Source organism: Drosophila tropicalis, unplaced genomic scaffold, assembly GCF_018151085.1.
Source record: "Drosophila tropicalis isolate 14030-0801.00 unplaced genomic scaffold, ASM1815108v1 contig_1109, whole genome shotgun sequence".
In the NCBI taxonomy this organism is placed as follows: Eukaryota; Metazoa; Arthropoda; class Insecta; order Diptera; family Drosophilidae; genus Drosophila; species Drosophila tropicalis.
This window is the reverse complement of record NW_027172477.1, coordinates 136,895-154,222: the sequence shown is the minus strand read 5'-3', so window position 1 is coordinate 154,222 and position 17,328 is coordinate 136,895. Positions and strand designations below refer to the sequence as shown.

Below are 17,328 nucleotides of genomic sequence, written 5' to 3'. Positions count from 1 at the left end.
CGAGTGCCAGTGCATTATCATGGCTTTCTAGCCTGGAGAGGTACCGAATGCCATACTTAGCAGCTTGTTATGGAATCGCTGCAGAACATACAGGCTTCAGAATGGCCTTGTAGAGCAGCAATTTGTTGCAGGTGCTGAGCTCCAATCTCCTGCCGAGTCATTAATGCATCTTGGACAGTTTTAGGTTTAGCTGAGTTCTCTTGACCTTTGTGTGAGCTTTCTAGATTAAACGCCGGTTAAGTCAAGCGTCCCATTTAGGCTGACTGAAGTCATATGCTGCGACTTATCCGTGTTGACTGAGACATTCCATCTGCGCAGCTATGGTTCCAAAAGGTTGAGTAGATCCTGGATGATGGGGTCTGGAGCGGAAGCAAGTGGCAGATCGGCGGTGTATAAGGTACACAGAAAGAGGCTCGTTTTTTGACTGGATTGTTAGTAAAAGGCACTGAAATAACGTTAAACTAGCTTTAAAATTAAAATCTTCAAGAAGATATAAAATTTTTATATTCATACCAAATCTGCGTCTTTACTAAACGAGTATACATACCAAATATGATGTCTCTAGCTAGTATCGTCTGAGAAAAACAGTTTTGTTTTAATTGCGGCGGCGGAAGGGGGGGCGTGGAAAAAATTGGAAGTAAACTTGATCACTTTAGAAACTACACAAGTCTATATACCAAATTTGGTAGCTCTATCTTTTATAGTCTCGGAGATCTAGGTGTTTATACAGACGGACAGACCTACATAGCCATATCAAGTCGGCTGTTGATGCTGATCAAGAATATATACACTTAATGGGGTCGTTATTCATTATGACACTTTGATAAGGCCCAATATGTTGTGTATTTTGTTCACTTTACAAAATTGTTCAGTTGCTCACTTCACTGATCAGTTGATCAGGAAAAGCATTCCGAGTTTTCTTTTGACATTTACATCTTACAACTGAGCAAAAAAGAATAATTTGAAGAGAACGCGTTCAATTGCTCAATTTAGTTCACTCACTTATAAACAATCCAAGGACTGCAAGGACATGGTATGCAAATTGGCGCCCCCTCCCCCTCGAATAAAACACATTTACTTTGGTTGTCTGTTTTGCAAACTAAAAAGTTTGGGTTGATCAATTTATTGCCGGATATATGGATGGTTATGGGGATAGGGGGAATTCAGTATTCAAACATAAGTTAAACAATTTTTATGGAGAATTGAAATTTCTTTTCTTTCGGTTTCAGTTTACGATTCACATTAAATCATTTACAGAATGAAACTATAATTTTAAGGCGACTGGGTGGGGTAAAATATTACGAGTATTTTTCTATTTGTATTGTTCAAAACAAACGGGGCGATATTTTTAGGAGAGGAGGGGTGATGGATGAACACGATCATCAGATCATCAGAGCATCAGCTCTATATAGTCGGATTGTTGATTATTGAATTTTGTATTTTCTGTTTTTGATTCGCGATTCATTTGGAATTTGAAATACAATTTCAATTTGATTTTTGTCACAACATCATTCTGATATATATTTTTTATAGCTTTAATTTTTCATTGCTTGTTCAAATTTTATGTTTTTTCTTTTTGTTTTTGTTTGATGCTGTTTGTTTCTTGTTTTTTTTTTTTTTATTTGGTTTCGCTCTCCACGCAAATGTCGTAAAAAAAAATTAAAAACGGATGAAAATAAAACAGATTTATTTGAAATATAAAAGAGACATTTGTTGAATGAAGAGTCTAAAAAAAAAGAAAATAAAAGAAAACGAAATGCGTTAAAACTTTTCAATTGAACTATTTAAAAAAAAAAAAGCTTTTAAAGTCAGAATTTGCACAATTTTAAAGAAAGTATAAATAAAAACAATCTCAAAAATTACTAAAGTTTAGCCTTTAAAAGATAGCAGTAGAGAAATATTTTTCGAAATAGAAAATACAAAGTGTTGGGAAGAAACTGCTAAAAGTTGTTTTTGTTTTCTTTTGTTGTTGTAAGGGAAATAAAATCTTGAAGAGAATTCATTAAATTGACATAAAGTTTTCATCGATTTTTCTTTTAAGTGGAGATTGGAGAGTTTGTTTATTTCCTGTGTTTAGTTTTGATTTGCTTATTGTAAATAGGTTTTTCTTCTTATAGGTTTTTTGGAGACTTTTCGTTTTGTGTTTGATATTCTGTAGAGAGTTCTTCTTCTTTGCTAAGTTTGTGTTTTCTGCTAGTATATTTGTTGTAGTGTTCTTTGTTTGACCTTGGAGACGGACAAATTGCAATTTGTCTTCTAGCTTAAACTTATAAAAAAATGATTTTTCAATTCGTGTTTCGTTTCTAGTGTTTTAGTAGTTGGTTTTTGCTTTCTTCTTTTGGAGACTATGATACGACAATAGTTTTGCTTATCAATTATAGGAAACATGAATGAAACTCTACGCACACATTCATACACATACACACATACATACATACATATATATATATATATATATATACATATATTTAAATATAATTATAGTTATAGGCATTATTATTATGCAGTTGCATATATCAAAAAAGGACTTGGACATTTCTTAAAATTTTGCATCAATTTACTCGATCTTGCTTTATCCTGACTTATATATATATATATATATATATACATATACATATGTATATACAACAATACGAAAAATGTTTACAATTAGACTTTTCTTTTAATATTCTTAATCGCATTTTGTATAATATTAAATTTTGTTTTGTTTTTTGCTTTTTTTTTTTTTTTGTTAGGTTTGATTGAAGACAATTTTAAACTAATTTAAATTCGTGAAACATCATTTTACTTGCCACAAGTTGCTGTTTGGTTTTCGTTTGGTCATTAAATTGACGAAATTTTTGCAATTAAGTTTTATTATTATTATTATTATTTTTTTTTTTTTTTTTTTGTATTTCGTTTAGATCTGGGATATGCCTGATATCGTGTGTAAGTTAAAACTTTATTCTTAAACCATTATTGTTTTGTTTTTTTGTATTTAGCGTTTTAGTAGCCCACATCGTTACATTTTCACTTCACTTTTCGTTTAGATCACAATTGTGCTAAGAAATACTATATCACAATTAATTATTTACATGGTTATTATATAGTGTTTCATTCTCATTTGTTTTATACAATCATTTCTTAGGTGGGGGCAGGGCAGGATACACACACATACACACATTTATATATATATATATATGTGTGTGTATTATATGGAACAAGCCCAGAAAAAGTTGGTTAGGCCAAATTGCAAGTTGCGCCACATATGATATTACGTTTTAGTGTGATTCGTCATATAAATAAATACATACATACATACATGTATATATATTTTTTATTTTATACAAACATCACAAATGCAAATACAGAAAAAGCACAACAAAACTTAAAACATAGAAAAAAATCATTCAACATAAATTATTTGGGCTTTATGTTCAAGCTAGGCTTTAAAACGATTCTCTCATTAGTTTTATCGATTTCCTCTCTATATATATACGTATATACATACACGTACGTACATACATATATACAGCTTAATACAAAGAAAAACTAACATTATAATTAATCAATTGTATTGTACTTGAAAGTGTTTCTTTTTTTCTGTTCTCTCTTTTTTCACTTTTTCTTTTTTGCTTTTCCTTCCATGTTTGTTTTTTAAATTTATAAAAATTGTTTGTGTGCTGAGCGCGGAAGACTCACAATTTTTGCTTTGTTTTTCTTTTTTTTTTTTTTTGTGGTACAAAAATCCTTTTTACATAATTTACTTTATTTGTTTTGTCGTTCACTTATACAAATAGGAATATATATATACATATATATATATGTATATATATATCGGGGAAATTGCATCTCCTTTTGCAATGTGGAGATCATGAAAAACATTATGCAGTTGTGTAATACATATATTATATATATATATATATATATATATATATATATGTATATGCAAATACATAGTCTCCAAAAGGACTAGACACGATTAGTTGTCTATATAAAGTGTTAGTGTTAATGTTGGTTTAAATGCAATTGGCATGCTTACATTTTCTCAATTTCTTTTCTTGGCAAGTCTCCAAAGTCAAGAGTCTCCCCCGCATTGCGTGCAAATAGGGAGAGAGAGAGAGATGGAGAAAGAGGCGAATAGATACAAATAAAGTTTGTGTGGGGGAGGGGCTAGAGAGAAAAGTCTACAAACTACAAGGTCTCTAAAGTACAATTTAAGGCTGCTGATGTTGATTTTTCTTTGTTTAAAACTACGCGCACACACACACACAAACTCACAATTTACACACATACACAATCGTTTGAGCAAACTCTACAAAAGTCTCCATAGTGGTCTATTGGTCTTAGAACTTAGAAATGCAACTCTACAAAACTCTCCAATATTCAAAAATAAAAAGAAAACCCGACTCGAATATTTGAATTGAAAAAAAAAAAATATCCTGTCACTTCAACATTTTGTTTGTTCTTCTTTAGCAAAAAACATTTGCTATGAAATTTTTTGTGAATGAGAAATTCGTCCACGAATTGAAATTGGGCGTAAAATTTAATGGGCCCAATGTAGGCGTGTCTACGCCTACTTGCTGGTGTTGCTGTTGCTGCTGCTGCTGATGATGATGTTGTTGTTGCAGCAGCTGATGTTGTTGCTGTGGCATTAGTTGCTGCTGCAATTGTTGTCGGTTTTGCTGTTGCGATTGGGCACGCTTCAAATTGGTGCCAGAGGCCATTCGCTGCAATTTATGCAACGATTGACCTTCACCGACAATTGGTGTTGTTGCTCCTCCTCCAGTTCCATCACCACCAAAATTAAGTGACACAGAAGCTGGTCGTGGACGCTGTTGTTGTTGTTCAGTTTTAGCTGCCGCTGCAGCCGTTAGCATTGCTATTAAATCCATTCCCGTTGTGGGTTGTTGTCCACCTAAAATTTGCTTGACTTTCGGCTGCTGCTGCTGATGATGATGATTGCTTTGCTTATCACTTTGGGATTTGGCCCGTGATCGTTGTTGTTGTTGTTGTGGTTGCTGCTGCTGCTGCTGCTTCTGGGCCTTGATTGCCTTCTGTTGTTGCTGCTTCCCCTTTCGGATTACATCAAAGGAGCTGACAATCTGTCGAGTATATATAGAAATAGAATATCTTTAGATCTCTAGAGTATTGAATCTTGATAGAAAAGTCATTTAGCTCATTTGTGGGCCGTTTGTTTGTTCTGAGCAACTCTACAAAGTCTCAAAGAAAATCTAATATGCTCATGTTTTCTAAATGCTTACCTTTTCATTGTTTGCCGGCTGTTGGGCATCGTTTTGGCTTTGACTATGAAACAGCTGACGCTTTGAGGTTGGATTACCAACACATCCTCCTCCTCCTCCTGCCGTTAATGGCGTTGTTGTTGTTGTCGTTGTTGTAATATTGCTGCCAGCAGCCGCATTTTGTTTATTGCGTTTGCCATTGTTGCTATTGCAAATATTCAAAGATGTAGCAGGAACAGAACCACACACTGAAGTGGGCACCACTCCACCATTTATTGAACATCCGCCGACGCCACCGCTGCCTGCTCCTCCTCCGGCTGTCTTGCCCCCACCATTGAGATTATTCATCTTGCCCATGCCATCCAAATCACCCATTGACTTGTGTCTTTGCCTTCGCGATGAGGATCGTCCACCTCCGCCGCCACCACCACCACCATTAACATCTTTTTTACCACTCTGATTCTGTTCTTGTTGATGAAGTTGCTGTATGGGCGATGATGAGTTCGCCTTCGGACTCTGCTGGCCCGAGAATTTACGTCGTCGTGTCGGCTCAATGCCGGCCTTTCGTTCGTTTACCCAATTCTTCAGACGCTTCACAAATGGAATAATCATGAAGAATGAATTGGCATTTTTGCCCAATTTGGCTTTGGATATGGCATCATTCTTATTGACCGGCAATGCATCAATGCGAAACCACTCACAGCACTTGATCTCATTCCTTGTACGTGGGGCGAATTGTGTGTCTATGGGTATATTTCGCACGATATAAAGTCGAGTATATTGATAATTGATAAAAGCCTCAATATAATCGTTGGCATCGATAATATCGGTTATATCGAAACCAGTCTCCTCATAAACCTAATCAGGAAAAACACAAAAAAAAGGAAGTTACAATTATGGATTATTGTTTTTTGTGGAATATTTTGTTGTTTTTTGTATATACCTCTCTGGTGGCACAATGGGCTGGATCCTCGTTCTCGTTTATTTTACCCTTGGGAAATCCCCATGAATTGCGCGCAAAATAGGATTGCACAAGCAAACAATGATTTAGATCCTCGGCTACTAAAATGGCTCCATATGTGGGCACGGATAGTTTGTAGTTTTTCCATTCCTCTAGGATTTGATCCACAGTCCCAAAGTGTTTATTTAGGAAGGGAATGTGCTAATAGATTAGAAAGAAGATAACAAATGAGCATATCTCCTCCTATTAAGAACTATAAGAGCTAGAACTTACCTGAAATAATTGCATGGCAAACTGTTTAATGCCCACCTCTGGCAACTTTCTCTTTCGCTGCTGTATCTCCTGTTCACCGTGTCCGCCAGCAGCGGCAGCAGTAGCAATGGCAGCAGCAGCATCTTGCTCTGGTTCTGGGGCACAAAAGAAATCCAAATAGAACCAATGTGCCAATTCGATTTGAAAGCAAATTCTTATCAAATTATTTAACTCCATGTCCGGTACATTAATAATAAATCGACTGGCCAGATCATCAAGTATATCGGACGGAATCTTTGATTTCTCTGGCAATTTAATGCTGGACGCTTTGATAGTATTTGTTGTTGTTGTTGTTGCTGGAGTGGTGGATAAATTGATTTGTTGTCCATCAGAGGTATCGGATGATGAAATGGAACTACCATAGGATAATGATGAATTGGTCGATGATATGGATGAATTGAGGCGTTGTTTCTGTGCGCTATTTGGATACTGTTGCTGTTGTTGTTGTTGCTGATGTTGATACGACTGGCCATGCTGCTGCTGTTGTTGTTGATGATGATGATTATGATTGTGATTGTGATTATGATTAGGCTGCTGTGACTGTTGTCTCTTCTTCTCAATGGCTATGGGTGCCGAGGAAGTTTTTGTTGTTGTCTTGGTGAAAATGGCTCCGGTTCTAAGTAATTGATTTAAAACATCATTTTCGGCTTCGTTATCGGAGTGTCGTCGTTGTTGTTCTTGTTGTTGTAGTTGATGATGATGGTGATGATGATGTTGTTGTTGTTGGCTAATGCTATTGTTGTTATTGTTATTAATATTTAGCACTTTTCGTAACGTCAGCGACGCCAACAACGCCAAATTGTTAACTGCAAATATAAAAAATAAATTCAAATTAGAAAGAAATTTTAAATATTCACTAAAAAAAAAAAAAACAATTGGTTTCCACTTGGAAGTGAGAATTACTAGATTTTTATAGTCGAAAAATCTTGAATTTACCAAAAAAAGATTTTCTAGCCTTAAAATGATTTTTTTCATTTCAATTAATAATCATATAAAGTTATCCCTAGTAACTTAAAAAAAATTCAATCCTTTTGTGGTAAAACAAAATTTAATATCGTGTCAAATGAGATATTGTCGTTAAAAATGGGATCAAAAATCATCTAAGCCAAAGGAGCCATAGTTTTGATTAGTGCTTGCAAAAAATTGTTACCTCTTATTTTGTTTTCTCCTCTCTTACCCCTTGTCTAGTTTTCAAGCCTAACCGACCTAACCTAGGTGAAGGATTTCAATTGTGTGGAGGCTATATGCTACAAGGACACATATTTTGAACCCTCTCTGACACATTATTTCATGCTTAAATTGTTAAATAAAATAAACAATTTTTTGAACACATGATGCTTGTTAAAGAACTATGGGAGACTTCCTATTTGAACAGTTGTTTTTTAATGACCCAGCAATTTGTTAAGACCATTCCATCTTTAGCGACAGGCCGTTATTGAATACATTTGAAAAAAAAAGTCGTTTTGGAGGTCTGTGTCCCCTTAGAAGGGCATTTAAAATCTTTCACTCGCTAGTGGGGGCCAGTGCTAAAGCTAGCTAGCTGGGCAATGATCTGTGCATATTGCGCAACAACAAAATAAACAATGGCAAAACAAAAAAAAAAAATAGATACGATACTACACAACTACAACAGCAACAACTATTTCGTTTTTGTTGAAGTGGCCTTTGAAATTATTGCAAAAACAAAATGTTGCTAAGCAAAGAGACTCAGCGGCGGTGACAGCGGAGAAGGAGGAGGAGGTTCAGTTCAGCGACCTCCGCCGAGAGTGTTGCAAACTGCAACTATAAATGGAAAACTACTCAGAGAGCGAGAGAGAGAGAAATAGCCAGAGAAATAATAAATTGAAGGAGAGAGAAATAAACAGACGATATGGTTAACGAAGGGAGGGGTTTCTGATGAGCACAAGGCCGGGCAAGACAAGGACAAAATGAAGTAGGATATGAACCGAATGAACGAAGTTAAAGATACAAAAGAAGGAGATAAAGAGAGATTTCAAGAGTTATTGAGAAAACATAGAAGCGGAGAGAGGACAGGTAAGATTAGTGCAGCAAGTAGGTTAGATGGAAAGCGGTGGGAGTTTCTTAAAAGGAGAGTAGAGTGAGAGATGGAAAAACAGGTGGGAAGGCTGCTGCTGCCAAAGAGATGGGGGCAGGCGGCAGAACGGATGATCTGGCAAAACCTATATTTCTTAATTTATAATTAACTTTGTTGTTTATAAAATATACGTATTATATATATATATGTACCTATATATTTTGTTTTCGTTTTTTCTATAATGGCTTGTTTATTTTTGTATATGCATATGTATTTATGTATGTATGTATGTATGCATGCAGAGGTCTACTCTTCTCTTACCATTATCATTTTCTTTGCTGTTGTTGTTGTTATTCCTATTGCTGCTGTTACTGCTGCTGCTGCTATTACTCTCGCTGCTCTCGTATGCAAAGGAGGAAGAGGAAGCAGAGGCAGACACAACTACGGCTGAGGCAGAGGCGGCAACGGCAGAGACAACTGCGTTATTGATCAATGGTGCAATTTCCATAATATTGTGAAATGTGCCAAAAAAAAATTAAAATGCAATCTTTTTTTCTTGTTTGTTTTCTTTGTTAATTTTTTTTCTATTTATTTCTTTCTCGATTTATGTAATATATACACACGAATAACCGCACACATACACTCAAAATAAGTTTTTACAAATTTGTATTTGTCACTTTTTCGTAGATGACTTGATTTGTTGTAGTTGCTGTTTGTGTTTTTTTTTTATTTGCTTTTATGGTTTGTTTTTCATACACACTCTTTCTCTTTCTCTCTCTTTCCCTATCTATCTCTTTTAAGCGTGTTTGTGAGTGTCTGGCTGTTTCTGTGTGTGTGTGTGTGCATGAGTGTGAGCGAGTGAGCGTTTTGTCACGTATTTTGTTGTTGTTGTAAATATGGCTGCCAATTATTTGTTGTTGCTGTTGTAGTAGGTGTCTTTGCTGCAGTCTTTCTTTTCTTTTTAATAATTTTCAATTTGCAATGCAATTGTTGTACTGTTTTTATCTTGTGGTTGTAGTTATTCTTCTTCTTGCTGCTTTTAAAAATTCCCCTTCTACGCTTCTTCTTTAGCGTCTCTTTTAGCGCTTTTGCTAAAGTTGTTCTCTCTCTGTGTGTTGTTGTTGCTTGACTTGTTGTTGTTGTTGAGATTTCCACCAAATTTTCTGCATTGCATTTAAAATGTATACTTTGCTTTGTTGTTGTATTGGTTGGTTTTTGGTGGCGAGCCATCCACAACTAACTAAAACCAAAAAATAAAAGAAAAACGATGTACGCTCCACTTCTTTTTCTCTTTTTGCTTCTATCCTTCTTCTGCTTTTTACTCGTCGCATACACGCACACAAAGACGGCGACGGCGACAGCGACGACGACTGCGAACGCACACAATAAAAAAAAATTAATTATTTGACTGGTTTTTTCTTTTTTCACGTACTTTCTACTAGCTATTTGTGTGTGTGTGTGTGTTTTTAATTGCGGACTGAAAGTTGCACTTAAATTTAGCAACTGTTTTACTAGCACTATTATTTAATTTCTCTTTTCTTGTTCTCTCTTCTTCTTTTCGTATGGAAACTGCATCGATAGTAGAGGTGGAGAACAATCGATGGCACTATCGGCATTATCGATGGTTGGGCACTATCGAGCCACAATCGATAGTATCAGATATAGTTGCAAAACAATCGCTGGTCCTATCGATAGTGTCGATGGCACATTCGATGGTTTAAAATTCACTATCGTCCACTGTCGTGGTGCCTACTATCGTTGGTTCTTCACCTCTAATCGATAAAACGTCTTTATCGGATCCAGAGTCCATATATTATCGCTATCGACGTTATTGGAACAAAGTTATCGATGTTATCGGAGCCATGTTATCGCCATCGACGCTTTCGGAATAAATGGATCGTTATCGATGTTATCCGATCCAAATTTTCGTTATCGTCATTTTTGAGCAGCGTTAATCGTTCCAAAATTTGTCGTTGTGCAACACTTAAATTGCAATAACAAAAAAAGAATTACAATTTATTGATTGAAAAGAAAACACGAAAAATTACACATATGTACATAGGAAAAGTGCGCAGGCAGCAGCAATCAATTTGAAAACAAAAAGTTTGCCAAAATTGCATTTACATACACAAATTGGTCTGCCTGCATTTGGCCCTGGACGTGCTTTGTATCCGTCGATAACCGAGACGCAAAGGTGTGTGTGTGTGTGTTATTGTGTGTGCGTATGGGTTGACAGAAAAAATTAAAAAATAAAAATTTCCAAATATTCTGATCCTCAGATAGACGCCGTGTGGGGTTGGGCTTCCGCCCCGCTGCGCTTAGCGGCGAATAGAATGGGCGACTTACCCGGTGGAGGAGGAGGAGCAGCAGGCGGAGCAGGTGCAGCTGGTGGTGGAGGAAATGGTGCAGCGGGCAGCAGTGGTTCGGGCGGTGGTGGGAGTGGAAGCGGTGGTGGAGGTCCCGGCTCTTCTGGTTTGCCCACTACCAATGGCCTGGGTGTGGCTGGCACTGCTGGTCCTAATGTGGACCGTCCACCATCTCCGGCCCGCCTCTCACACACGTCCGAAAAGCATCCAAAAGTCACTTTAACCGAACTCAATATGCTGCGCCGCCATCGTGAACTCTGTGATGTGGTTCTAAATGTGGGTGGCCGTAAAATATTTGCCCATCGTGTCATTTTATCGGCATGCAGTTCGTATTTTTGTGCCATGTTCACCGGCGAACTGGAGGAGTCACGTCAAACTGAGGTGACCATACGCGACATCGATGAGAATGCAATGGAGCTACTTATCGATTTTTGTTACACCGCCCACATCATAGTGGAGGAATCGAATGTTCAGACTTTGTTGCCAGCCGCCTGCCTGCTACAGCTTGTTGAGATTCAGGACATTTGCTGTGAATTCCTCAAACGTCAGCTGGATCCGACCAATTGTCTTGGCATACGAGCATTTGCTGACACACATTCATGCCGTGAGCTTTTGAGAATTGCTGATAAATTCACCCAACACAATTTCCAAGAGGTTATGGAGAGCGAAGAGTTCTTATTGCTACCCGTCAGCCAATTGGTCGATATTATATGCAGCGATGAACTGAATGTTAGATCCGAGGAGCAGGTTTTCAATGCCGTCATGTCCTGGCTTAAGTATAATGTGGCCGAGCGAAGACAACATTTGGCCCAGGTAACAAGTTCACACAAATCTGCTTTTTGGTTATTCATTACTATATTCATTTTGTATCTGTCGTTTGTTAGGTCTTGCAACACGTTCGCTTGCCATTGCTCTCACCCAAATTCCTTGTGGGTACTGTTGGCTCTGATCTCCTTGTGCGCAGCGATGAGGCTTGTCGTGATCTAGTGGATGAGGCCAAGAATTATCTACTTCTGCCTCAGGAGCGTCCCTTGATGCAGGGTCCCCGCACTCGACCCAGGAAGCCCACACGTCGTGGCGAAGTTCTGTTTGCTGTGGGCGGCTGGTGTTCTGGCGATGCCATTGCCTCGGTTGAACGTTTTGATCCCCAAACAAATGATTGGAAAATGGTTGCACCCATGTCCAAACGACGCTGTGGCGTGGGCGTGGCAGTGCTCAATGATTTACTCTATGCTGTTGGTGGACATGATGGCCAAAGCTATTTAAATAGCATCGAACGCTATGATCCGCAAACAAATCAATGGTCCTGCGATGTGGCGCCAACCACCTCGTGCCGCACGAGTGTGGGCGTGGCCGTGTTAGATGGCTTCCTCTATGCCGTCGGCGGCCAAGATGGTGTCCAGTGTTTGAATCATGTGGAACGTTATGATCCTAAAGACAACAAGTGGGGTAAAGTGGCACCGATGACCACCAGAAGATTGGGTGTGGCCGTTGCCGTCCTAGGTGGCTATCTCTATGCCATTGGTGGTTCGGATGGCCAGTGTCCATTAAATACCGTGGAGCGTTATGATCCCAGGTGAGCTAAGAAATCTTTCTATGATGCAAAAGACACAAAGCACATGCCATCTCACTCACTTTCATTGCCCCATTAACACGCTACTCAATAAGAAGAAATCGTTTTAATTGCTTTAAATTCTTTCCCATATTTTCTAGACAAAACAAATGGGTGGCAGTCAATCCGATGTCAACGCGACGCAAGCATCTCGGCTGTGCCGTTTTCAATAATTACATCTATGCAGTGGGTGGGCGCGATGATTGCATGGAACTATCATCGGCGGAGCGTTATAATCCATTGACCAACACCTGGAGCCCCATAGTGGCCATGACCTCGCGAAGAAGTGGGGTAAGTCGGATAGCTTAGTGTTACCTCGTGGATTTTGGTTTTGTCTTAATGATCTGTTGTGCTATCTGTTATCATCAAAGCAGCTTAACCATTGAAACCTATTTCAAACGTATTTCAGGTCGGTCTCGCCGTTGTCAACGGTCAGCTGTATGCCGTTGGAGGCTTTGATGGCTCTGCCTATTTGAAAACCATCGAGGTGTATGATCCAGAGACAAATCAATGGCGACTCTGCGGATGTATGAACTATCGCCGTTTGGGCGGCGGTGTTGGAGTTATGCGTGCCCCACAGACTGAGAATTATATGTGGTGCGATAACAATTCAAGCAATAATAATAATAATAATAACTATAATCTCAAGCATCAGCCACAGCAACAACAACAGCAACAACAACATCAACAACAACAAACACAACAGCAGCTTTAACAAAAACGAAAACAAAAACGTATCAAACCGTTCTAATTTATTTTCTTCTTCATTCCTTCCATACTTGTTTCTTTCTTTCTGATACATGCTGCCATCCGCGCCCATTTTTTATGTCTATGTCTATCCTTACATCTGCAACAAGCAGGATACGCAAGGATTCGGTTGTCTGATGGGTAGAGCAGCAGTCGCAGCTACCGTCGTCCACGTTGTTGCCGCCCTCCGCCTCATCCTCATTACCGGCGCCGGCGTCATCGTCGTCGTCTTCATCGTCGTCAATGTCCTCCAAGCGTATGTTGCCACCGCCGCATTTCGTCTATTGAGAGAACAGAACAAAAGAAACGAAAAGAAAAGGAATATGGTAAACCGAAGAAGCCAAAATTTGCTTAAACAACAAAAAAAAAAAAAAAACGTATTAATTGTTAATTAAAAATAATTCAAATAATGTTTGTTAGAGTTAATATCTCACGATTCACCTACATGCATTGGCCTCCCAACCGCCCACTCCACTCCACTCCCCTTCACCACCACGTTCACATGAACACACACATCGCTTACACATCGCTTAGACATCGCTTACCCATAAATTCATTCATAATTTGGTATTGTAAGTAAATGTTGTTGGTGTTATATATTTTTCTCCCTATATACATTTAATTTTTTGTTTTGTTTTTTTTTTTTTTTATTGAAAATTTCTTGGAAATTTTCTAACCAATCTTACCCGATCGCAGTCCCTGTATCGACCCTGTATCAACTATGCCTTCTCGAAAGAATAATTATTTAAAATACTAAACTTAAGAAACGATAGTTATTAAAAAAATAAGTAGAAGAATTCCTATGGATTTATTAAAAGTTCAAATGTGCAAAGATCTGAAATATCAAAAATTATTATTGTCAGATTTTTGAAAGTCTCATTTTGATTGTATCAAAATTTCTAAAAGGAATTCTAATACACACAGACACACACATACACACAGAAACAGTATATTCTAATATAGAATCTTAGGTTAATAGCAATTGATTCAAGCTCATTAATTTGTTTAACAAGATTCAAGCCACAAATTTTGGGGCAAATGAAATCAGTTAAAAGATGTCGCTGTTTTATAGAATTATTCATTTGAGATCTAAACAATTGAAATCGTTCCAAGGAGTAGAAAAATAGATTTAATGTTTTCAAATTTTAACAACTTTGTTTGCCCCAATCGAGTTTGCCTTAAATCGCAACTTGGTAGCTTAAATCTTGTTTACATTTGTATTCTTTGGGATTAAAAAGGATTCCTAGAGCAAACTTCAAGTTTTTATTTTTGTCCTAACAAGAAAAAAGAAAACCGAATAAACAGTAAGTTAAAGAAAAGCTTGAAAAATAATTATAATAATAATAGAAAGTGAAAAAAAAAAAAAAGTTCTAGTTGTAGCGTATTAAAGATTTCAATCGTATAAATAAAAATAAATAATTAACATGCGATTTTTTTTTTAAATTTAAGAAATATTCACATTTAGTGTTGTTTGTTAAAAGAACCAACTCGAACTAACAAAACAAAACAAAACGTGAAATCAAAATTATCAAATCATTTTTCATTATCTAAATGCAATATATTTGTTTGTTTATAATTTATCTATTTATTTTTGTTCTCGAAATTGATTGTATTGTTTATTTAGATGCACACACACACACTTGCACAAACATCTCATTTATTAGTTTAAATCGTTTGATTTTTTATCTTATTTATTGTTGTTAAAAATTGAGCAAAACATAAATCTTTGCTTCCAAAAATGATTAAACATTACAATTTAAGGATTAAGCATTTACAAAACAAAAACAAAACAAAAAAAAAAAAGAAAAATAGATTGAAAATTGAAAATTTTTAAAAATTCAATAAACAAAGAAGAGAAAAAACTCACCCAAAACAAGAAAAACGTATTTATATATTTTAGTTGTAAGTTGCATTCACACAAAGATTATACATTAAACAACTAAAAAACAAAAAACATATAAAAAAAAAAAAAAAAAAAATGCAACAAACTCACAGTTATATGAAAAATAAAAATCAAATAACATTAAATAATTGCACTGTGTTGAACAAAATAAAAAACAAAAAACCAACAACAACAAAATAAACGAAATAAATGTGAAAATAATAATTAACAATTGAACAAAATATTTAAAACGTGCAAGAAAAAACAAAAACAAAACAAAACAAGAAACCAGTTCTATGTCTAAGGTGATAAGGAAAAAAATAAAATATATCTAAACTTAAAGATCCCAATAAATGGTTTAAACTTACTTTAGTCGACAATTTTTACCAATTTGATTGGCTTTACTCTTTGAAGATTAACTGGATAAGTAAAAGGTCATTCATTATATACACAAATATTGTGTTTAACAAGGTTTTGGTTTTATTTATACAGCCAACAGAATAACAACTAATAGGCTCTGATATCGCACACTCGACTTAATGGTAATGTGGGCGCTTAAACTTAATTCTTTTGAAGAGTTGAGGCATAATGCTTACATGCTTATATAAAAGATCTGGGCGACTAAATTAAAATGTGCTACTCTTAATGCATTTTTCCTCTCTAAGGCTTTTCAAGCGTTTTTACAGTATTTAAATTTATAAACTGTCCTTGACTTGTGCTTTTTAGTTCACATTTCTTTCGTTTAACTTGAAGTTTCGGTTTTGGTTTCTTTTTAGGACCATCCTTTTTCTTGGTGAGTGGCTTCTCTTTTTCTTGCACCGCAATAAAATGACCTTTGCCAGAATCATTGTAATGATAACTCTTAACCCTGTCCCGGAGTTTACAAGTACGGGTACGAACATGGGTTTGACAAGTATCATGTATTTTGCGACAAGCCTTGAGCGTGAGATGGCATTTATTGATGTGGGTCATATAGGCTCGTTTGTAGGCAAACGATGCGGTACAACCTGAATGATTGCAGTTATAGCGGCGCACATTATAAACGACATTCGACTGAAGTCGATGTATGCCGGGTTTTTTTGAATCCCCAGGTAGTAAGTGTGGAAGGATTAGCTGATTCTCGTCATCAGTATTGATATGGTCTTCCTTGTCATCATCTAATTCTAATTTTACATCAGTCAGTTCAATATCCTCGTGAAACGAATAAGGCTCGTCCATAATTTCTTCCTCCGATTCGATGCGTTCCATTTTTACTACCACCGTTTCAAAGACTTCTTGACTTGGTAATGATGCCCGTTTGTTTTGAGCCACGCGCCATGACTCAAGATCCTCGTACATTGTAAGTATCTTGACTGCACACATTCGGCACATCCCGGCTTGAATCTCATTAACGGGAACCTTCAAAACAGGATATTACATAGAATAGTTTATTCTGTAGGACTACGTCTATACATGAGTTGCTGAATTTCGTATCCTTACATCGATATTGAAATTCTCAAAAATCTGCTGCAAGAAATTATAGAAATCGCTTAGACATGGATGGACCATAATGGGCTCCTTCGAAACACGATTTGTCAGACATAGTTCGCATAATAATTCTTTGTAAACGGACATTTTTTTGTGCAGAAATTTTCCAGCAAGATTTACGAAGGATTTTCTTAATAATAATCAATGGAGCGATATTTTTCAATTATCGCATGTTAACAAATATCGATGTTTATCGATGCAATTTGTTTTGAGACATGTCTACCGTTGAAACCCAATTCACCTATGTACTTATGGTGAACATAAAAGGTGAACTCCTTTTGCGATAGTTATCATAAGTATTTGGGTTTATGCTAGATAACCGTACATATATCAACAGGCTATGGGCCGATATTTGGTTGACGATATGGTTAACAGGTCATAATTAGTGATGCCATCTTTTTGTCGGTTGAATGTTTAAAGCAACATTTTAAAAAAGCTAGAAAAGGCTAGATTGCAATGAATTCAAGCCATTCTAAATTTTTCTGAAAACTTACAATAGTTTCATTGGCAGCACTGGGCGTAAGATGGTATGCTCTATTGCCATATCAGTGTCTTTCCTTCAGTTAATAATTGTGTGGTTGCGAAAACTGCCATACATACATAAGTCCAACAAGACACGGCTATGAAAGAGAAAGAAAATAACTAAAATAGTGCCATCATTATC

The 17,328-nt window shown here is 36.6% G+C and overlaps 2 protein-coding genes and 1 long non-coding RNA gene across 6 annotated transcripts; 1 reads left to right on the top strand and 2 right to left on the bottom strand.

Moving 5' to 3' along the window:
- Positions 1–1,107: 1,107 nt before the first annotated feature.
- Positions 1,108–10,105, bottom strand: DCP2 (decapping protein 2). Of its 2 annotated transcripts, XM_068285297.1 has the most exons (6): positions 9,963–10,090; positions 8,852–9,900; positions 6,457–7,301; positions 6,166–6,384; positions 5,244–6,080; positions 1,108–5,084 (listed from the first exon to the last, which is right to left on the bottom strand). In XM_068285297.1, the coding sequence occupies exons 2-6, from the start codon at positions 9,036–9,038 to the stop codon at positions 4,452–4,454; spliced, it is 2,721 nt and encodes a 906-aa protein (XP_068141398.1). In that variant the 5' UTR covers positions 9,039–9,900; positions 9,963–10,090; the 3' UTR covers positions 1,108–4,451. The 2 variants fall into 2 exon arrangements, with proteins under 2 accessions (XP_068141398.1, XP_068141391.1); XM_068285290.1 differs by having other exon boundaries at positions 8,852–10,105.
- Positions 10,106–10,480: 375 nt separating this feature from the next.
- On the top strand, positions 10,481–14,096 carry dbo (Kelch-like protein diablo). 2 transcript variants are annotated; one of them, XM_068285555.1, is made up of 6 exons: positions 10,481–10,724; positions 10,810–11,709; positions 11,781–12,472; positions 12,610–12,799; positions 12,918–13,105; positions 13,369–14,096. In XM_068285555.1, the coding sequence occupies exons 2-6, from the start codon at positions 10,864–10,866 to the stop codon at positions 13,391–13,393; spliced, it is 1,941 nt and encodes a 646-aa protein (XP_068141656.1). In that variant the 5' UTR covers positions 10,481–10,724; positions 10,810–10,863; the 3' UTR covers positions 13,394–14,096. The 2 variants fall into 2 exon arrangements, with proteins under 2 accessions (XP_068141656.1, XP_068141647.1); XM_068285546.1 differs by having other exon boundaries at positions 10,484–10,724; positions 12,918–14,096.
- A 1,483-nt stretch (positions 14,097–15,579) lies between these two features.
- Positions 15,580–17,311, bottom strand: LOC137573644 (uncharacterized). 2 transcript variants are annotated; one of them, XR_011031917.1, is made up of 3 exons: positions 17,159–17,297; positions 16,617–17,100; positions 15,580–16,535 (listed from the first exon to the last, which is right to left on the bottom strand). It is a non-coding gene; the product is annotated as an uncharacterized lncRNA (long non-coding RNA). The 2 variants fall into 2 exon arrangements; XR_011031916.1 differs by having other exon boundaries at positions 16,617–17,311.
- Positions 17,312–17,328: the final 17 nt, after the last annotated feature.